The sequence below is a fragment of the Rhincodon typus genome, chromosome 15 (assembly GCF_021869965.1).
Source record: "Rhincodon typus isolate 14 chromosome 15, sRhiTyp1.1, whole genome shotgun sequence".
NCBI classification, from domain to species: domain Eukaryota; kingdom Metazoa; phylum Chordata; class Chondrichthyes; order Orectolobiformes; family Rhincodontidae; genus Rhincodon; species Rhincodon typus.
The window spans coordinates 55573099-55595889 of record NC_063346.1 but is presented as its reverse complement, the minus strand read 5'-3'; the positions used below and the strand labels follow the sequence as shown (position 1 = coordinate 55595889).

General features: G+C 48.0%; 1 protein-coding gene across 1 annotated transcript in view; it reads left to right on the top strand.

The window, feature by feature from the left end:
* Positions 1-22791, top strand: part of elmo3 (engulfment and cell motility 3) — a 98935-nt gene that overhangs the window by 20275 nt on the left and 55869 nt on the right. The window contains exons 2-11 of the mRNA XM_048605576.1: positions 1527-1794; positions 3581-3746; positions 4706-4746; positions 6928-7000; positions 10689-10739; positions 13520-13689; positions 15124-15223; positions 17375-17526; positions 21453-21531; positions 22451-22501. Coding sequence (XP_048461533.1) covers positions 3669-3746; positions 4706-4746; positions 6928-7000; positions 10689-10739; positions 13520-13689; positions 15124-15223; positions 17375-17526; positions 21453-21531; positions 22451-22501 — 795 coding nt within the window. The 5' untranslated portion in view covers positions 1527-1794; positions 3581-3668. The remainder of the gene's footprint in view (positions 1-1526; positions 1795-3580; positions 3747-4705; positions 4747-6927; positions 7001-10688; positions 10740-13519; positions 13690-15123; positions 15224-17374; positions 17527-21452; positions 21532-22450; positions 22502-22791) is intronic.

The window sequence follows — 22791 nt, the reverse complement described above, 5'->3', positions numbered from 1 at the left end:
TGTGTGTCTGTGTGTCTGTGTGTCTGTGTTTCTGTGTGTCTGTCTGTGTATGTGTGTGAGTGAATGTGTGTCTGTCTTTATGTGAGTGCGAAAGAGTATGTGTCTACCTGAGTGTGTGTGTGTGTGAGTGTGAGAGAGTGTGTGTCTACATGAGTGTGTGTGTGCGCGCGCGAGTGTGTGTGTGAACAGGTAGGGAGCCCAGTGCACTGCCAGGATCTGCTGGGTTGTGCCTGGTCACAGTACTGCTGCCCTGTTACTCTCCATTCCCCACCCTGACTGCTGGCAATGATCCTGCAGGGGCCTTAGCACCCAGCTCCGATCACACAGCTCCATCCAAACTGGGATAGAGCAATGTGGGAGGGAAGAAAGAGGAATGTGGCAGAGATGATTAGTTTGTAAACGGGAAGCTCCTGATTTGTCTCGTGCGGAGCTTGTTTTGATGACCCGGCTTGAACAAAGTGAAAGGATCTCCGTAAATGGATGGCAAGTCAGAGAAGAGGTTTTAGGCAGAGTAACCAGAAACCTACTCAGAGAGGTGTGTTCCGAGAGAAGAGAAACGGTGAGGAGTTGAGAGAGGGAGTCACCCAGCGTGCATAGCTGTAGACCTGGGCTTGTGAGTGACCCCACAATCTGTCAGGTCTTTCCCCATCAGCAATGCCATCCTGGCCTGGGGTGGAATCCACGCTCAACAGTGCGCAGAGGCACAGAAAAGTGGGCACTTTCTGTAATCTCCCCTCTTCGTTCCTCTTCTCATCATCTTTTACAGCACAGGGAGAGGCCATTCGGCCTATCGTGTCTGCACCAGTCAACAAAATTCTGACCTTCCGGCTATGGCAACGCAAGTGAATATCTAAGTACTGCCTAAATGTTACAAGATTTTCTGATTCAACCACCCTTTCAGGCAGTGAGTTCCAGATTCCCATCACCCTCTGAGGGAAACAAATCTCCCCCTCGCCTTCTACCTCTCACCTTAAACCTATGTCCCTGGTGTTGACTCCTCTGCTCTTGGGATAAAGTGCCTTTATATTCACACAATCTGTGCCTCTTGTAGTCTTATACGTCAATGTCAGGTCCCCTTCACTGCTCCAAGGAAAAATAACCCCAGCCATTCCAGTCTTTCCCGGTCTGATAGCTCAGACCCTCCACCACAGATAGCATCCTGGTAAATCCCCTTTGCACGTGCTGTAGACTAATATAATCCTACCTACAGTGTGCTGATCTGAACTCCACTATACGCCAGCTGTGACCTAACCAGTGTCTTATACAGTTCCAACATAACCTCTTTGCTCTTGTATTTTATGCATCTGACCCGGACTTTTATCTTATTTAAAGGCAAGTGTGAGGTGCTATGTTCCAGATGTAATTCGATTGGTTACACTACTCAGCTTTAAGCGAAACGCATTTTATACTTACCCTACAGTTAAAATACAAACTAAAGAAAGAAGAGTTGGAGTAACTTTAACTCTATCAAAATACTTTTAAAAATGATACATAGTAATTGCTACTCATTAACTGTTCCAATACAGCAGCATCCCATAAACACACCCTTGGCAAAGGCAAATTCAGCCAAAGAGATTTCCCTCACTTGCTATCTCGTGCAGTCCAGGAGAAGGAACCCCGACAGCAGGATTCTAGCCACGGAGGGAGAACTCGGGTTTTTGCAGCAGTAGCGAGAGAGCTGTATCCAGCAGCTTCAACTCCAAAACCCCCCCGACTTCATCAACTGAAAGCACAACTAAAACCCTGGGTCTGAGATCAGAGAAAGTCAGACAGCATCTGCGGAGAGAGAGCAAGGTAACGTTTCGAGTCTGGATGACACTTCATCAGAGCTGGAGTGAAGTGTCGGTGGGGGTGGGAGGGTGCAGCATTTATGCTGTAGTGGGAGTGGGGGAGAAAAGCCATTCTTACTGGGGTGGGAGGAGGGGGGAGAGGGGAGAGAGAGGACATGATGACAGGAACTTGCGTAAAAGCTGTCCCCCCCCCCGCAACACTTCACATCAGCTTGTCACCGTGCCCTGTCTCTGGCCTCACCCCGCCCCATCCCGCTGGGATTGTTTTTGTTGGAATGGGTAAGGAGAGCGTGTTTTCTCTTGAACAAAACAGTGCAGCTAAAAGGTTATCAAGAAAAGATAGTCACTAAAAAATCTGGAATTAGAAAGAATCTCTTCACCCAGAGAGTAGTGAAAATGCAAAATGTTCCAACTCAGTCAGTTCTGAGAAAGGGTCAGTCAACCCCAAACATTAACCCTGACTTGTCTCTACACAGGTGCTGCCAGACCTGCTGAGTTTTTCCGGCAGTTTCTGTTTCTAACAACGGGCGTGGTTGAAGCAAATTGTATCGGTGTACTTGAGGGGAAGTTAAACAAGAGGGTGAGGAAGAAGGGAATAAAGAGTGATGCTGATCAATTTAAATGTGGAGTGGAGCATGAATACCAGCATCAACCAGTTGGGGCGAATGGCCTGTTGCTGTAGCCACATTACCCTGTAGAATGTGCAGAATGATGTCAATCGTGGCTTGGTGTATAGCACTGTCGCCTGGGTCAGAAAGTGTGAGTTCATCCCACCAGAGAAGCCGGAGCAGAGGTTCTGAGCCAATACTTCAGTGCCGTACTGAGGCGGTGCTTCACGGTTGGAAGTGCAGGCTGAGACATTAGATCGACACTCAATGGCTGTAGAAGAGTCTCTGTCAGTGAGAACAGGCAGGTTTGTTGTCCCGGCCAATATTTATCCTAACGTCACCAAACAGATCTGGCCTTGGGAACATTGCTGTTAGTGGGAGATCCCTGTGTTCAAATTGGCTACTGTGTTTTCTCCAATAAAACAATAGCTGCACTTTGGAAGCACTTAATTGGCTGCAAATGTGCCGATGTTGTGAATAGGTGCCACAGAAGTGCAAGCTGTTTCACTTTGTTGCATTTCCTTTGAACGTACACTGAATTTGTAGACAATGCCCTTCAAAAATATGGAAGGTGGTTCAGCAAGTGCCCCTTTAAGTGGCCAGCTGAATAACTCTCAGATCCCATTACATTTTAGTATTTCTTTGCCTCTGGCTGACAAACATCCATCTTAAGATGGCACTGCAGGTCATCTGAAGATCCACTATCAGAGCCCACACTGTCTCAGTCCGGTGAGAGGTCACTGAGGCAGGATGGGCAGGTTCTGACAGGGAGGAACATTCCATCTGGATCATTCTATCTCACATTCCCTTTGATACACCTCTGGCTAGCTGAACATGGAACACAGACTGAGCTGGAGTGTGGCCCAGACAGCACATGTGAGGAGAAGGAGGGAAATAGGTCTTTAAAGATTTTTTTTCAGTCAGCCAAAGGAAATATTGGATGCAGCACGTGTGGGACATTTTTCTTTATTTCCTTCGCTGATTGTTGACTCATTGGGGAAGGAAGCAATCTTAATTTGTTTGTCTTCTAATGACCTCCGGCCTACGTGTCTCTGGGGTACTCCTCCTTCTGCATTCTGGGAGTCGAACTCCCCGTTTGGAATGCTCTGGTAAAAGAAGGAACACTTAAAAAATCTGGGGTTTTTTTTGGACGATGAATTATCTGATTTTTTTTTTCCACAGAATCGACCCCAGTTTATCCTCGTACTGTGCAGGATCCCAGTATAGTCAAGTGAGCCCGCTCCTTGGGCCTGAGCAGACTCAAACCACCATGCCACTGCCCAAAGATATTGTCAAGATCGCAGTCCAGATGCCTGGGGCCTATCCCCAGTTGATCGACCTCGATCAGGTAAGAAGCAACTATGAATGGTGTCTCAATACTTCATTGACAGCAGGATAATTCCACTGATCCTCTTTAACATCGTTCTGTATCTGGGATAGTATCTGGGATATCGGGGGGGAGGTGGAGAGAGCAATTTGAGCCATATTGCGTTGAGAGTGTTTCAGAATCACGTAGATCAGGGGGTCTGATTATGATTCCATCAAGTAAGTCTGTGTTAGGAACAATCAGCAACTCCATCTGTTGTAGCTTTGAGCTACTTAAAACAGCACACTTCTCAAAACTGGTTTGGTCACTTCATAAAGTGTGGACATTACTCATTTGGCAGCTGGGCTGTACACAGCTATGTTTGAACACATTCATTCCCAGTCTGTGTTGTATCCAACTTCGGAGTTTTTTTATTCCCACCCAATGCCTGTTTGTGGGATGTGGGCATCGCTGGCAAGGCCGGGATAATATTGCCCGAGCCTGATTGCCCAGGATGATAATGGGTGCTTTTGGAGGCGCTAGTGTTCTGATGCGTCTGCTGCCCCCTGTCCTTCGAGCTCAGTAATTGTGGGTTTGGAAGGTGTTGTTGGAGGAATCGAACTCGTGAAGAGTAGCAAGGCAGGAGGCGATCTGGAGAGGGAGGGGACCGTTGGAGGAAATTGAGACTAAAGCTGAGAATTTTGTAACGAAATGAGCGGTCGCTGGAGATCTCTGGGCTTGTGCATTACCTTGGCATTTGGCCCAGGGAAGGGGGAAGATGTTTTAAAAGTAGAATTCTTCCAGGACTGGGGTTTCTGCCAGGGGGAAGGGATTGAGCTGAGTGACTGGGTTTTGGATGGAGGGGCAGGGGGTGAAGCAGGGTTGCGAGGGTTGTACGGGGAGGTAGGTTGGGCAGCGACAAGTCTTTTTGTTTGACCTTAGGTGCGATATGTACCATTCTGGACTAACCCAGGTTTCTTTCTCCTTTTGGATTCCCACAGAAGAAGCCTCTATCAACCGTCCTGAAGGAAGTCTGCGATGTGTAAGTAGCCTTCTGTCTCCCGAGGGAACATGGAGCCAGTGTGGCCTCCTGTTAGCACTTTGTTCACTCCAAAGGCTCAAAGCAAAAGAGGACCCATCTTTGTTCTCCTGAAGTGTTTTTGGTATCCTTTTGTCTAATTTTCATGACCACAGCAACAAGCAATGGCAGCAGTTTAGCCTGAAATCTGACCCCCGCCCCCCGCCCAGCCTGAACTCTGACCCCCACAACCTGAACCCTGTCCCCTCCCAGTCTCCCCTCCACCGCCACTCTATTACGCAGGCTCTGTCAGACTAAGCTCTCCTTTGGTACCTGTGCCTTGAACTCTGCGTGTGTCCCGTTCTGTGGGCCTTGGCCCTTAGCCGCTCTATCTTGAAATAATGAGGAGACAGTGATATCGTGGTGACGCCCATCCCCTTGTCAGTCAGGAGGCATCACTGGGTTGAGATCTCCCTAGATGGGCTCGAACATAACGATGGCCACATATTTGCAATTTACAGGTCCGAACATGTTATGAAAGAGTTCATGACATATTATAATAACCAAGATAGCGGCAAGAGGTGCTAAATTGTGGTGACCCTTGAAGCTTTTCACTGTATTTTACTGTATTATTCAGTGTAAAATGGAAGTGACAATAAATCTTCGTCTGTCCGTACCCTCTCCTTACCCAGGACCACAGATCCCAATCTTTCACCCATTCAGTTCACTCCACGTGATATCAAGAAACTGTTGGAGACACTGGATACTGCAAAGGCTATGGGCCCTGACAACATTCCGGCAATAGTACTGAAGACTCGTGCTCCAGAATGTGCCGTTCCCCTAGCCAAGCTGTTCCAGTACAGTTATAACGCTGCTATCTACCCGACAATGTGGAAAATTGCCCAAGTATGTCCTGTACACACAAAGCAGGACAAATCCAACCCGGCCAATTCCCGCCCCATCAGTCTGCTCTCGATCATCAGTAAAGTGATGGAAGGTGTCATCGACAGTGCGAGCAAGCAGCACCTGCTCAGCAATAACCTGCTCAGTGACGCCCAGTTTGGGTTCCGCCAGGGCCACTCAGCTCCTGATCTCATTACAGCCTTGGTTCAAACATGGACAAAAGGGCTCAATTCCAGAGGTGAGGTGAGAGAGACCGCCCTTGATATCAAGGCTGCATTTGACCGAGTGTGGCACTGAAGGACTGTTTCACTGGGGGGTAGAATTGGATAATTATCTTCATTGTGTAATTACCTGTGTTTGGGTGTGATATTTAAACGAACACCACAATGGAGAGAACTGTGACTGGACATAGTCCACCCCAGTCAGTGGTTTAGTGAGGCCTACTATGGCTCATCCAGCCCTTTGTTGGCAATTGGCGTTGGACAATTAAAATATTAGGTTTGAAGTAAATGTCAACGTATGCCCTTTGGTGCTGCTGTATGGTTGATGTTATAGGAGCTCAGAGTGTGAAAGGCCATTCAGCCCATTGTGCCTGAGAATGTGCTTTCTCACCCTCCCCACCACCTCCAATCGCCCAAGGAATGTTGTTAATAGTGATCGAGAGGACGTGGCATTGTGCAAAGAGTTTTGGACCCTGGCTCTGGAGAGATACAAACGGTGTCAGCGTTTCCAACCACTGACCTTTCCCCTGAACTGAGGTGTTACCTGTTTCTCTTCGTCCACGAACAATTCCCAGCCTGCTCTCCAGATTTTCTGCATTTTGCCCACTGTGTTTGGCTCAGTGTTTGTGGCCTTGAGTGATCAATGCCTCGGGCCTGGGGCCAGTTGACCCGAGGGAAGATCCCGCTGTCGCAAGAGCAGCACTTTTCCGAGGAGCTTCAGCAAACCGGAGCGAACGTTCCCTGTAACTGAGCAAACGTGGTTTGGATTGACCATAATACAACAGCTGAGGACACTGCAAAACACCTCCTGGACTGTAATAAGCTTTGGGATGTCTTGAGGTCACGAGGTGCTATATAAATGTAATTCCTTCTTCCCCTGATCCGGAGGTTTTTAACACTTAAACTCAGCACTAACACTCGCTGTTGTAAACTCTTCCTGGTGATTATCCATACAGGTTAAGCTCCCTCGCTTTGTGTAATGATGAAGTAGTGTGGCCGTTACTAATCCATTTACCACAAGCTGGTCAAAGTTCAGATTTGTTGTCCTGGAATCTGACCTGGGTTTCTCCTTCACATGTAGCTGGAACAAGAGTAACCCTGATCAGTATGCCCTGCAATACACTGATGGGATACAGACCTACATCACCGAGACGGTGAGTGACAGTGGGGTGGGGGGGGTGGGTACTGATGGAGCTTCAGGAGCATGTTCGGTTGCCAGCTTCTTGCATGTTACCCCTTGATGCCAATTACAGAGCAGCGTGTTGACAGTCTGCCCTCGCCCGGAGACGGGCACTGCTCGTCCCAGTTATCGGCAATATGATAGATTTGAGAGACAAACCTACTCCTTGTAAGGGCGGTACTATTTCATAATGGGCAGGATGGAAGGGAGGCTTGTATATTAGCTCAATGAACAGCAGAGACATCATCAGGGTCTGTAACAGGGGTGAGGGTCGGTAAGTGGGTCTGAGGGTCTGTAAGCGGGAGTGAGGGTCGGTAAATGGGTCTGAGGGTCTGTAAGCAGGAGTGAGCGTCAGTAAGTGGGTCTGAGGGTCTGTAAGCAGGAGTGAGGGTCGGTAAGTGGGTCTGAGGGTCTGTAAGCAGGAGTGAGGGTCAATAAGTAGGTCTGAGGGTCTGTAACAGGGGTGAGGGTCGGTAAGTGGGTCTGAGGGTCTGTAAACGGGTGTGAGGGTCTGTAAGCAGGAGTGAGGGTCGGTAAGTGGGTCTGAGGGTCTGTAAGCAGGAGTGAGGGTCTGTAAGCAGGAGTGAGGGTCGGTAAGTGGGTGTGAGGGTCTGTAAATGGGTCTGAGGGTCTGTAAGTGGGAGTGAGGGTGATCTCATTAATACTTACAGGATCCTGAGAGGCCTGGGTAGTGTGGATGTGGAAAAGATTGTTTCCACTGGTAGGAGAGACTAGGGCCAGAGGACACTACCTCAGAGTGAAAGGATGGCCCTTTAGAAGTGAGATGAGGAGGATTTCTCCAGCCAGAGGGTAGTGAATCTGTGGAACTCATTGCCACAGAGGGCTGTGAAAGCCATGTAATTGAGTGTCTTTAAGGCAGAGAGAGAGAGGTTCCTGATTAGTAAGAGGGATCAAGGGTAACACGGAGGAGGCTGGAGAATGGGTTTGAGAAACATATCTGCCATGATCGAATGGTGGAGCAGACTCGATGGGCCGAATGGCCTAATTCTGCTCCTACATCTTGCCTTACTAAAGGGGTGGAAATGTTTAAACACTGCAAAGTGTTGTAATGTGAAATGAGCTGTCAGTGAAAGCAGATTCATTAATAACTTCCAAAGGAAATTTTTGTTAGGCACCTCAAGGAAAGACTGTGCAGATCCATGGGGAACTAAGGAGGGTCAAGCTGGGGTGGTGACCGTCTTTCTGTCTCTTTGCCCTGCTCCCTGTGCTCGATACCCACTGGGTGGAACATGCAGCTTCTTCAGCCAGTGTGGGGTCCTCTGGTAGTGTCAGCTCACCATCCAAAAGATGCCCCACTCAGAAACTGCAGCATTGGAGGAGGGAGTCAGCCTGTATATATCCTGGCACACTTACTCTTAGGGTTGATATCAAAGGCCATTCAGCCCAATATGCCTACTGTCCAAATCAGCAGTTAGTGCTGTTTTCTTGCCTTCTCCACGTGACCCGTCCTCTCCAATAGGAAGCCAATTCTCCCAAAAGCCCCAATTGCGCCTCCTCCACACTCTGTGCCTTAACCATTCACAGCCTGAAAGTGGCTTTCCTCATGTCACCTTTGTTCCCTTTTATCGGGTACATTCAACTAGTACCGTCTCATTCTCAATCCTTCCACACATGATTCCAGTTTCTGTTTCCCAGCCTGCCCTGTCCCCGTGCCCTTGTGATTTTGAACAGCCAGCTCAGACAGGGACCTGAAAGTGATCCCAGTCTGTGGTACCCGCTCTTGTGCCCTCGGTAGAATCATAGTCATAGAGCTGTACAACACAGAAACAGACCCTTCGGTCCAACTTGTTCATGCCGACCACATACCCTGAATTAGTCTAGTCCCGTTTGTCAGCATTTGGCCCATATCCCTCTAAACCCTTCCTATTCATGTACCCATCCAAATGCCTTTTAAATGTTGTAACTGTACCAGCCTCCACCACTTCCTCTGGCAGCTCATTCCATACACACACCACCCTCTGTGTGAAAAAGTTCCCCTCTCACCTTAAACCTATGTCCTCTAGTTTTGGACTCCACTATCCTGGGGAAAAGACCTTGACTATTCACCTTATCCAAGCCCCTCATGATTTTATAAACCCCTCAGCCTCTGACACTCCAAGGAAAATAGCCCCAAGCCCTATTCAGCCTCTCCCTATGGCTCAAACCCTCCAAACCTGGCAACATCCTTGTAATGGTGATAGTAGGACCTGCTGATGCTGGAGAATCTGAGATAACAAGGTGTAGGGCTGGATGAGCACAGCAGGCCAAGCAGCATCAGAGGAGCAGGAAGGCTAATGTTTTGGGCCTAGACCCTTCTTCAGGGTCTGAAATGTCAGCCTTCCTGCTCCTCTGATGCTGCTTGGCCTGCTGTGTTCATCCAGCTCTACACCTTGTTATCTAACATCCTTGTAATTCTTTCCTGAACCCTTTCAAATTTCACAGCTTCCTTCCATATACCAGGGAGACCAGAACTGAACGCAGTATTCCAAAAGTGCCCTAACCAATGTCCTGTACAGCCGCAGCATGGACTCCCAGCTCCCATACTCAGTGCATTGACGAATAAAGGCAAACTTACCAAACACCTTCTTCACTATCCTATCTACCTGCGACTCCACTTTCAAGGAACTATAGCTGGGGCATTGTTGGTGCTGAATGACCAGGACTGGGTAAGGGCTGTATGGAAGCTGATGGAAGCTGTTTAGGACAGAGGGTTGGTGTTATCGGACGTGTGAAAGTCCCTGCCAGACTGACTATTATTTACAGTTTTGGTCTCCTTATCTGAGGAAGGATGTTCTGGCTATGGAGGGAGTGCACACTGACTCCTGGTATGGAAGGTCTGACTGAATTGGTTAGCATTGTATTTTGGAGTTTAGAAAAATGAAGGGGGTAGGGTGGGTGGGGTGGGGGGGGAGCGGTGGTTGGGGTGGGAGGAGAAGGGGGTGGCAGGATCTCATAGAAACCGAAAAAACTGTAACAGGACTAGGCAGGGTAAATCCAGGAAGGATGCTCCCCATGACCAGAACCAGGGGTCACAGTTTAAGGATACAAGGAAAGGCCATTTAGGACTGAGATGGGCGGCACGGTGGCTCAGTGGTTAGCACTGCTGCCTCACAGAACAAGGGACCCCAGTTTGATTCCACCCTCAGGCGACTATCTGTGTGGAGTTGGCACATCCTCCCTGTGTCTGCGTGGGTTTCCTCTGGGTGCTGTGGTTTCCTCCCACAGTCCAAAGATGTGCAGGTTAGGGTGGATTGGCCGTGCTAAATTGTCCCATAGTGTTCGGGGATGTTTAGGTTATGTGGGTTAGACATGGGAAATGCAGGGCTAGGGATGGGATGCTCTTCGGAGGGTCAGTGTGGACTTGTTGGGCCGAATGGCCTGTTTCCACACTGTAGGGATTCTATGAGGAGAAATTTCTGCACCGAGAGAGTGGTGAGCCTGTGGAATTCTCTCCCACAGAAAGCAGTTGAGGCCAAAACATTGAACGTTTTCAAGAGTTAGATATAGTCCTTAGGACAAAAAGGATCAAAGGGTATGGGGAGAGAGTGGGAAGAGGGGACTGTGTTGGATGATCAGCTATGATCCTATTGAAGGGCGGAGTGGGCTCAAAGGGCCTACTCCTATTTTTGGTGTTTCTAATGGCCTTCTTAAATTTGTTACAGAATCGCCATGATATAAAGAATGGGAGTATTCTGCGCCTGGCAACTGCCCCTGTAAGTACCCCATCACTGTGGGGGGATTGTGGGGGGGCATTGCCTTTACCAGGGTCTAAGTGTCGAATACAAACAGAAATTGCCCCTACAAACCACTGACTCTGTCCTTCTGCCTTTAAGTCTGCCTTTCTTCATCTAGATACGTACAACAACAAGACCTTGAGTTTGTATGATGCCTTCGGGAATGACAAAACATTACACAAATATTCTCTCAGTGCGGACACTGAGCCATTTCTGGAGATATTGGGTCAGAGACTGACTGACTGAAAGCTGGTTCATAGGGGCTGTCTGAAATTGCTTTCCAAGCACATCCATAGACCGTGGTCTGTCTGAGGCCTCCTTCCCCTGGTCTCACCACCTTTGTATCTCTATCAACTCCCTCTCTTTCTCCCCCTTTTGAAAGCCTCCTTTAAAGCTGCCTGTGTGAACCCAGCTCCTGAGATCTCCTCCTGCTGCTCGGTCTCACATTGAGCTGAGAACGTTTCACTGGGGTCGGAGGTGCTAGGTGAATGCAGGTTGCTGTCTCCTACCAAGCTGGCCTGTAGAGGTCAGTTGGCAGAGGTTGAGGGGGGTGGATTCTGGAACTGGTTGAGTTTCCTCCTGGGAGGAGGGAGGGTGGGACGTTTAATATACCTCAAAAAACTGCCCACCTTGGGATGAGCCCTTGTCTAATAACTGAGTCTGTGCTCCCTACACATCTGCATGTAGCCAGGTGCCTGGGAATGCCTTTAGTGAGCCTCCTGGTGTCCACTCGTGGTACTGCCCCCACTTGCTGAAGAAATCCTCTCTCTCACACAGTTTTGGCTTACTTTCTGTTTACAGCTTTCATTTCATCTTGGAGTGGTGCCTGACAATTCTTCAGAACAGGATTATGCAATGACAGGGCATAGAATTAATATCAACACCAAGCATAACAGAGAAAGCATTAGGAGGGATTCTGTGCTGTGGAACATGATGTCAGGGTATAGAAGCCCAGACCAGAAAGTGGAATTGGAATCAGAATAGTTTATTCAAAGGAAATGAATAAAGCAGAAAGCAGAAGGGTGTGGAGTGGGACAAGGGGTCCATGAAAAGAGCTGGCACACACATACACACACCCACAATCTCTATCATACTCTCTCTCTCATACACACACACACACACACTCTCTCTATCATGCTCTCCCTCTGTTTGTCTCTCTTACACACAGCACTCTCTCTCACACTCTCTTTCTCTCTTACACTCTTTTTCTTTCTCTCATTCACACACACACACACACACACACTTTCTCACCCATCATCTCTGTTACACACAATCTCTCTCTCTCTATCTCTCTCTCTCTACCGCACACACACACTGTCTCTCTCTCTCTCTCTCTCTCTCTCCCTCTCTCTCACACACACACTCTATTGCTTTCTCCCTCTCTCACACACACACTGACTTACACATAAGTGTGCACACAGTCTCAGAAATATTTCTACGTATATAATATGCTGGGGCAGTGTATTTTTCTCTCTCGGTCTCCATTGCGAAAGAAATGTTGCACCTTTCAAACAGAGCTCGTTTTATCAGGGAGGACTGGTTTTAACCATGAGAAGAAACATTTTATTGGGTGATGTGTCTTCCCCAGCTCCACTTGCTTCGGTGAAATAGGAGTAGGCTATTCAGCCCATCAAATCCACTCTGCTATCCAATGAGATCATGGCTCATCAGATAATCCTCAACTCCACTCTCCTGCCTTTTCCCTGTAAGCCTCGATTCTCTTGCTGTTTAAAAGTCTGTCTATCTCGGCCTTGAATATAATTTGGCCGAAGCCTTCCTCCCGCTCAAGTCAGGGAATGTCAATGGAATGACCAGAAGAGGGAGATTTCTCCCCTCTTGTATTCTCTGTTACAGCAGGAACTGATTTAAATCACTGACCACTGAGAAAATGCCAAAGACCTCATTTCAGAGTTACTGCCATGAAACATCCGAACAGTTTGCTAATTTCAGGAAGGTGCCAGTTTCAAGTGTGCCCATTTTGTCGACAGTGACCTGGATGAATGAAAACATGAAGGGAGGAAGTTTCGAGGGGATTTGAGGAACAATATTTTCACCCAGAGGGTGTTGGGAATGTGGAATCTGGAATAGGAGGGTAGCTGAGGCAACCTTTTAAAACGTGCTGGGATAAGCTCTCAATGCCTTAACATTTAAGGCTATGGGTCCAGTGCAGGAAAGTGGGACTAGGTGTAGGTAGTTGTGTCTTTTTTTAGCAGTACATTCTTGATGGGCCAAAGGTCCTTGTGTACTGTATGATTCTATGAACTTCTTTACCCTCATCAGACGTCCCAAAGCATTTCACAGTAGCGTTACCCAGCAGAATTTGGCAATGATGTGCTCCAGGAAATACAAGATCAGGGGACCAGACACTTAGACCAGGGGTGAGTTAAGTAGCTGTAAGGACAGAACTACACAACTTAGGCTATTGAAGATGAGGAAGCGATCAAATTTGGTGTGGGAGGCAGAATTGGAGGAATCTCAGAGGGCTGTAGGGATGGATAAGGTTCCAAGTACTGGGGAAGGGTGGAGCCAGGCAAGGGTTTGATCTTGAGACTGAGAATTAAACTTTGAGAAGGAGCAGGTCAATGCACAGGAGTGACGGCACTCAAGAGAGTCAGATGTTCAAACCCCACACGTACGCGTCAGGGAACAGAGTCAAATCAAAGCTCAGCTCCCGCTCCCTCTCTGAAGCTCTCGGCTGATCTTTCCCAGGACCTGCTTGTGTCATCACTCAACCGCCTGTTCTTCTGTTTCCGCGGCAGAGCCGAGAGGCTGAGAACCTGTACGCCGGCATCCAGAGTAACAACTACAATGTGCGCTCAGACTCGCTGAAGGGCCTGGCGGTCCTCTCCAAGGATATCACCTTTGCCCAGGAGTTCATCAGCAAGGATGGGATTGCTGTGCTCGTTCGCATTGTGGAAAACGGCCACGAGTGAGTAAGGGAGCACTCTCTGTGCACTGCGGGGCTCAGAACCAAACAGCCCTTTGGTTCCCACTCTGTCACCGCAAACATGTTTCTGTTTGTTCTCTGGCCTCGAGTTCAAAATGTCAACGTGCCTGTTGGGGACTGGTTCCGAGATCTGTTTCCTCAGAGCCAAACCGCTCTCCAAAGCCAAGCTGTCTGTGTCATCCTTTTTACTGAAAGGTATCACGGGTCTGCAAGGTTATCCTGACCCAAGGGTTAAGCTACTGCTCTTCTCTGGATCATACAGCCACATCACTTCAGCAGGCTGTTGGTCACACCAGCCTCTTTCTACAGAGGGTGTCAATCACCCAGAATAAGAGCCGTTGGAGTCACTTTGAGCGTGCAGACTGATCTAACGCCCGCACATGGGAAATTGTAGACCGTTTGGCCCCTCGAGCCTGCTTTCCCATTCAATGAGGCTGTGGCTGACCTGTTTTGTGTTTTGAGCTCCACGTTCCACAGGCTCGTTACCTGCTGTGATGAGCGTTGCCAAACCACCAAGCGGGCATCAGCTCAGGGTTAACTCTCTCGGGAGAACAGTGTGGATTCGTGACCATACAATAGGCAGACACTCCAGCACAGTACTGAGGGAGAGCTGCACTGCTAGAGGTGCTGTCTTTCAAGTGAAACCGAAACTGGGACCTTGTCTACCCTCTCCGGTAGATGGAAAAGATTTGTACCCTGAAGGGGAGTGCTCTTTTGGTGTCCTGGCCAATATTTACTCCTTAATATAGCATTAATTTAAAAAAAAAAGACACTTTCCAATTAGTGGTATATTAGGGTTCACAGTAGCTGCTGTATTGGTGACACAGTGGTTAGCACTGCTGCCTCACTGTGCTAGGGACCGGGGTTCAATTCCACCCTCAGGTGACTGTCTGTGTGGAGTTTGAACATTCTCCCTGTGTCAGTGTGGGTTTCCCCTGGGTGCTTCAGTTTCCTCCCACAGTCCAAAGATGTGCAGGTTAGAGTGGGTTGGCCATGCTAAATTGCCCTGTAGTGTCAGGGATGTACAGGCTAGGTGGTTTAACCATGGCAAATGCAGGGTTACAGGCATGGGGTGGGTCTGGGTGGGATAGTCTTTAGAGGGTCAGTGTGGACTCGATGGGCTGAATGGCCTGCTCCCACACTGAAGGGATTCTATGTCCTACACAAGGATGGTGGTTCGTTTTCAGTAAGTTGTAATTGATGGTGAAGGGTTTTGGGATGTCCAAATGGTCATGAAAAGTGTAAGTTATTTCTTTACAGAGTTGTGCAGTATTACAGCATGGAAAGACGGCACGCCGTTCCTGTCTGGGTATCTTCCTTACTGTCTCCCTGACCCAGACCATTCTTTCCTGTCCTGGCGGTGTTTGCACTGTCCAGTGAGAACCCAGGTAATAGATTGTCTCTTGTGTGTTACAGCACTGGGGAGAGCCTGGCTCACGCCCTCAATGCGTTCATCGAACTGATGGAACACGGAGTCGTTTCCTGGGAAACCCTCAACCACGTTTTCATCAAGAAGGTGAGAGCCCAGCTCCCTGAGAGACAGGGCTCGCCAGCCATACACTGCCCCGTCTGATTTTGCCCTGCTTATGGGTTAACACTTTCATTGCTTTATCACTTCGTCAGGCGTGGGTATCGCTGGCAAGGCCAGCACTTGTTGCCCATCCCTAGTTGCCCTTTGAACAATGTGGTTGGCAGGACTTCGGTTGGTAGATCAGAGTCAACCACAATACTGTGGGCCTGTGATCACGTGTAAGGTAAGGATGGCAAACTTCCTTCTGTAAAGGACATCAAGGTACCAGATGGGTTTTTTTTTTACAACAATTGATGATTGTTTCACCTTAAACTACATTTCAATTCCACATTTATTAATGTAGTTTAAATTTGCACCTTAGGGTACAGGTTTGTAGTTCCTTGAAAGTGCAGTCCCATCTAGACAGGGTAGTAAAGAAGGCATTTGGTACGCTTGCCTTTATTGGTCAGTGCATTGAGAATAGGAGTTGGGAGGTCATGTTGCGGCTATACAGGACATTGGTTAGGAATACTGTATTGAATTCTGGCCTCCCTGCTGTAGGAGAGATGTGAAACTTGAAAGGGTTTAGAAAGGATTTATGAGGATGTTGCCAGGGTTGGAAGGTTTGATCTATAGGGAGAGGCTGAATAGGCTGGGGCTATTTTCCCCGGAGTGTTGGAGGCTGAGGGGTGACCTTATAGAAGTTTATAAAATCATGAGGGGCATGGATGGGGTCAGTAATCAAGGTTTTATTCCCAGGGTCAGGGAGTCCAAAGCTAGAGGGCATAGATTTAAGGTGAGAGGGGAAAGATTTAAAAGGGACCTAAGGGGCAGCTATTTCACACAGAGGGTAGTGCGTGTATGGAATGATCTGCCAGAGGAAGTGGTGGAGGCTGGTACACTTACAACATTTAAAAGGTATCTGAATAGGAAGGGTTTAGAGAGATATGGGTCAAATGGCAAATGGGACTAGGTCAGATTGGGATATCTGGTCAACATGGACATGTTGGACCGAAGGGTCTGTTTCCATGCTGTACGTTTCTGTGACTCTAAATTCCACCAGATGCCATGACAGGATTTGAACCCCTGCCCTCAGAGTCTGGCTCCAAATTATTAGTCCGGTGGTGTTATCAGCACACCACCATCTCCTCTTGTTAGGAAGCTGCTGTTGTGCCAGTTCTCAGTAAAACCTCCAGGCAGCCACTACTGCCCATCAATACCCATCAGCTTATCCACACTGCTACCCTGAGCCTTGCCCACCAGGTAGGCCCCCAGGATTTGGTCTGTGTTAAGTTGGCACTCCTACCCAACCGATCATGATTGTATTACACTGTGGGAGTATCACCACCATTCTGTGCCCCCCACCCCAATTCAGTTCTGGTTTTGATTATGTGAGCCTGGCAACTCGTCGATGCTCACTGTGTTTGATTGGTTAAGCTTAGGTGCAGACTCTGAGCAAAGTAGAGACAGAAGCTACTGGAGCTAGGATAAGCATGAGATCAGACAGTTTTGAATCGGAAGAGACATGTTACAACTTGTGTATATTAACAGTTGCACACGTTTGTGGCTGGGTCCGAGAAATGTAAAGATAAAACAACTGGTGAATATACAACAGGCTGCTGTTTCCTCCTTTTCCAGTAGGAGGAGTGGGCCAGAACAGTCTGACTGGATGAATGTAGGCTTCAACAACAACTGGGGCAGTAGTGCAGCCTGTTACAGCCCAGCTACACATTAATCCATCACCTTGTAGCGGGAACATTGCAGGGTTTTATGGAGAGATTGGCTGATTCTAAATAGTGGGGGACAGTGTGGAGACAGCTCATCCCATGCTGTCCCTGTCCTGGGAATGTTTGATGGGGGGGTCAGTGTAGAAGGAGCTTTACACTGTACCTAATCCCATACTGTACCTGCATCTGATGGGGACAGTGCCAAGGGAGCTTTACTCTATATCTTGCTGAGCTCTTTCAGCCCTGGGAGTTTTTGATGCCAATAACTGGCCCTCAATTTAGAAAGTGTTCGGGTCTCAGTTGAGATATTACGTGCCTTGATGACTATAAAATGTGTTAAAAGAATGACCCATGCATTGAAAGGCCAGTGACGACTGTAATGAGATGCTTGCTAATGTATTGACCTGTTTGCCTGTCTGTCTGGCCTTAGATTGCAGGGTTTGTGAACAAATCTGCAATGGATGCATCGATCCAGCAGCTATCGTTGGCGATCCTGGAGAGTATGGTACTGAGCAGCGGCTTCCTGTTTCAGTTGGTGAAGAGCGAGGTGCCTCTGGACAGACTTATCTCTCACTTACAAGTGTAAGTAATATTAAGACCACATCTAGAGAGTTCCTGCTACCTCATGAGCCCAACCCATTTTCTGGAGCCTTTGACTGAACACAAAAATTCTTAACCCATCCGGGCCTGTTCATGTAGGCCTGAGACCTTTCACAGCCTGTTTATTTGCCAAAAATCCCAGACTTCTTCTGGCAAACATGGCCTGGGGCCTACCTGAAAATGGCTGCCAATCCCCAAAGTGGAAATCAGTTTTAAAAACAAGTTATACTTGAGCAGAAATGTACTAGTCCTCCATTTTGAACTAACAGGATGAGTCGGACCAGTATTCACAAGCATTACTGTTCCTTTTTTCCCTGCTGGGTAGTCTTGTGCCAAATATAATGCTCCAGTCTCTGAACTGGAATACCTGCAACCATTAGCATTGTTCAAGAATAAGTGTTCGATTAGATCGACTCACCAATTCATTCAACACATCCCCATTTGTGAGCTGAATAATATTAAAGGTTAGTCTGTTTGACACTGCCCTCTATTTCAGTATCCACTCTTTTACAGCCATAGAGTCATACAGCACAGAAACAGACCCTTTAGTCCAACCAGTCCAAGCTGACCATAATCCCAAACTAAACTAGTCCCACCTGCCTGCACTTGGCCCATGTTCCTCCAAACATTTCTTATTCATGCACTTGTCTTTTAGATGTTGTAACTGTACCTGCATCCACCACTTCCTCTGGCAGTTCATTCCATACACAAACTACCCTCTGTGTGAAAATATTGCCCCTCGTGTCTTTTTTAAAATCTCTCTCCTCTCACCTTAAAAATATGCCCTGTGGATTTGAAATCCCTCACCCTAGGGCAAAGACACCTGCCATTCACCTTATCTATACCCCTCATTATTTTATAAACCTCGACAAGGTCACCTCTCAATCTCCTAAACTCCCAGCCTCTCCAGCCTCTCATAGAGTCATACAGCGCGGAAACAGACCCTTCGGTCCAACCAGTCCATGCCGAACATAATCCCAAACTAAACTAGTCCCACCTGCCTGCTCCTGGCCCATATCCCTCCAAACCTTTCCTATTCGTGTTCTTATCCAAAAGTCTTTTGCATGTTGTAACTCTACCCACATCCACCACTTCCTCAGGAAGTTCATTCCACACGCCTGACCAACATCCTGAACAGCCTCAACCTAATGTGGGAAAAGAGGTTCTTTTTCAGGGGGGGGTTGGTGATCTGTAACCAGGGGGTTCCACTGAAATTGGTGCTGGGACTGCAACTGCTAACAATACACATTCATGACTTAGAGGAAGGTAGCAAATGTATTGTGGCCAAATTTGCAGACAGCGCTAAAATAGGTGGAAAGGCAAGTTGTAAGAGGCTTACAAACAGTTTACAGGGAGAAATTATAAGGTTAAGTATGTGGCAGCAAGTTGGCAAATGGAGTATAATGTGGGAAAATACAACATTTGTTTCGGAAGGGAGAACAAACAAATTTAATCATTTAACAAAATTATTTCAATGGAGATAAACCACAGAAAGCTGCAACATAATGGACTGGCGGAGGGAGGGGGGGATCTTGTACATGAAACACAGAAAGCTAGCACACAGAGTGCAGCAGGTAATCAGGAAGGCTCATGGAATGTTGGCCGTTATTTCAAGGGGGAAGGAGTGTAAGAGTGGGGAAGTCTTACTGCAATGTACAAGATGCTGGTGAGACCACAACTGGGGTACCGCGAGCAGTTTTGTTTCCCTTATTTAAGGAAAGATATTGTTTCATTGGAGGCAGTTCAGAGAAGGTTCGCTAGGATGATCCCTGGTATAGAGGGACTGTCTTATGAGCAAAGGCTAAACAGGTTGGGACTCTACTCACTGGACTTTAGAAGAATGAGAGGTGAGCTCATTGAAACATCCAGGATTGTTAAGGACTTGACAGGGTAAATACTGAGAGGATGCTTCCCCTCATGGGAGAGTCTAGGACCTGAGGGAACAGTCTCAGAATAAAGGGGCACCAATTTAAGACTGAGATGAGGAGGAATTTCCTCTCTCATAGGGTTTGTGAGTCTTCAGAACTGCTACAGAGTTGTGGGGTTAGAGTCCTTGCGTCTATTTAAGGCTGAGTTAGATTCTTGATCAATCAGAGAATCATTATGGGGAAAGGACAGGAAGGTGAGGAATGTTGGATCTGCAGTGATCTTATTGCATGGCAGAGGAGGCTCGAGGGGCTGAATGGCCTACTCCTCTTCCTGTTTCCCCAGGTCTTATTTAGTATTACAGCTCAAAGGCTATGACTCTTTGTGAATCCTTACTCCTCAGGCACGCTCAGGACCATGCACCGGTCCAAGGTCCCACCTCCATTCATTTCCCACCTGGAGGTGGCCTTTCCCGGGAAGCGGGTGGAAAATCCAATGTGTGTGTTACATCTGGGAATCTGAAACTCCCCTCACCGCGAAGCTGAGTATCCTGGGGCTCCTGAGGCAAGCTGAGATTAATAGAATTTTGATGTTGGAGGTGATCTCGGGACAGGTTTAACATCTCCCTCACAGTGCCATGGGAAAGCTGTTGGTCTGCTTTAACATTGACTTTACAGAGCACATACAGACCATTCGGCCCAACTGTCCTATGTCAATATTCAGACTTCATATTGGCCTCCACCTCCTCTTCTTCAGTTAAAATCCTTCTATTCCATTCTGTCCTATACAAAGAACAGTACAGCACAAGAACGGACCCTTGAGCCCTTATGGCCCAGCATATGATGCCTTATTAAAGTAAAAGTCTTTTACCTCTACGTGGTCCATATCCCTCTATTCTCTGCCTATTTACATATCTGTCAAGATGCCTTTTAAACATTGCTGTTGTATCTGCTCCAGCACCTCCTCTGGCAGCACATTCCAGACACTTACCACCCTCTCTCTTTTAAAAAAAGAGCTTGCTTCTCACTTCCCCTTTAAACTTATCCCCTTTTACCTTAAACCTATGTTCCCTAGTAATTGATGTTTCTATCCTGGGGAAAAAGACTCCGCCTATCCATTCTATCTGTGTCTCTCAAAATTTTGTAAACTTCTATCAGGTCACCCCCCTCAGCCTCCAACATTCAAGTGAAAAAAAGCAAGTTTGTCCAATTTCTCCTTCTATCTAATACCCTCCAAACCATGCAGCACCCTGAGAAACCATTTCTGTACCCTCTCCAAAGCCTCCACGTCTTTCTGAGAATGTGGTGGCCAAAACTCTACACAATATTGCAAATGTAGCCTAACTTATATTCTATACAGCTACAACATGACCTGCTGATTTTTATTCACAATGCCCCAAGTGGAGGGCAGGCATGCCATATGCCTTCTTGACCACCTTATCCACTTGTGCTTATCTAGAGTCCTGTAAAGGTGTAGTATGCAGGCTAATCACATCAAAGACTCGAGATGGGAGCAGCTTCCACATTCTCGCTACTATTTTTAATAATGAGTAAAACTTTTCCGGAGTTGTTCCTATTGGGGATCTGCCCAGTAGGAGGTGCTGTTGGGGTATCTGCCCAGTAGGAGGTGCTGTTGGGGTATCTGCCCAGTAGGGGGTGCTGTTGGGGTATCTGCCCAGTAGGGGGTGCTGTTGGGGTATCTGCCCAGTAGGGGGTGCTGTTGTGGTATCTGCCCAGTAGGGGCTGCTGGTGGGGTATCTGCCCAGTAGGGGGTGCTAGTGGGGTATCTGCCCAGTAAGGGGTGCTAGTGGGGTATCTGCCCAGTAGGGGCTGCTGTTGGGGTATCTGCCCAGTAGGGGCTGCTGGTGGGGTATCTGCCTGGTGGGCTATCTGCCCAGTAGGGGCTGCTGTTGGGCTATCTGCCCAGTAGGGGCTGCTGTTGGGGTATCTGCCCAGTAGGGGCTGCTGGTGGGGTATCTGCCCTGTGGGGGGTGCTAGTGGGTAGCTGATCTTTTGGGGATTTCTCTCCTTCTACCTCTGCAGGACAAACCAGATGATCCAAACGAAAGCAATGGCTCTGATCATCGCCCTGCTCCTGAGTTCTAAGGAGGACGAGAGGAAGGTAAGGGTACACTAGCCTTGGCATGGTCGCTCTCTGTGTGGGCATCATTCCTCACAATCTCAATGGTAGAATACTGCTCCCACTTCAACATAAAAATGAGACAACATTGGCATGGAGCCCATGTGGACAGCTGGTGTGGACTGTCACAATGCTACAGTGCTGCATTCGTGGTTGGGCGCTGAGGTTTAAGCACATTGACAGTGAGCAGGGACAACTTTACTCCGTAACTCGGATTTGATCTGGGAAAGACTGTTGGAATCAGTGTGCGGTCAGTACTAACACAGCCAAGAGGGTATGACCCTTCCTGAGCACTGATCCATCTCTGCCCAGCACCTAATCCTTAAACCACTCAGTATAAACTGTACAAGCTGGAGCTCCAGTCCTCACTATTGTCCTATCATGCAGCATTGGACAGTCTTGCCTGGCACAGGAGGAGACCATTTGGCCCGTTGAACCTGCTGTGCCATTCAATACAACAAGACCTATCCTTGACTGTACCATCACTATCCTGCCCGCTCCCCGTGTTCTGACAGTGAGTGTACCCGTGGCAGCAAAATTACTCTGACTGCGATGCCCCACACAGTCAGATAGCCTGCTGGTCAAATTTCAAACCAGGATCGTTGCCCTTCAAGCGATCAGTATTTGTGAAATTGTATCCCAGAGGGACAGAGGAAGGTTTGGAACAGTTGAAGTGAGCATTATTAATGTGGTATTTATAACTGTCCTTTACAAGTGTAATATTCTAATTCTGTCAAATCACACAAAGCCTATTCTCGTTCAGTTACCTGAAGCTGCCCAGATATTGTCAAATCTCTGTCCCTGGGCAGCTTCAGAGTGAGTATTGGACTGAAGGGTATCTTTCCGTGCTATACACCTCCATGACTCTATGACTATAGTGTTCTTTCTTTCCCTCAATTAGGAAATGATGGACTTCCTCAATACGAGAAACCTCAGACAGTACATTTTCAAGGTAAAAGAGACTTCATAAAAGAGGTTTCAACATTCAAACCGAGGTGTGGAACTGGTCAGTCCTGTACAAGGGGCAACAGGGGACCGGTCAGTGCTGTACAAGGGGCAATAGGGGACAGGTCAGTGCTGTACAAGGGGAGGGGGAGCTGGTCAGTACTGTCTGAATGGACAGGAGGCAGATCACTGCTCCCCCAGGGGAGGGAGGTACTGGTCAGTCCTGTCTGAAAAGGTAGGATGATCAGTCAGTGCAGTCTTGAGGGGGAGTGGGGACAGGTCAGTGCAGTCTTGAGG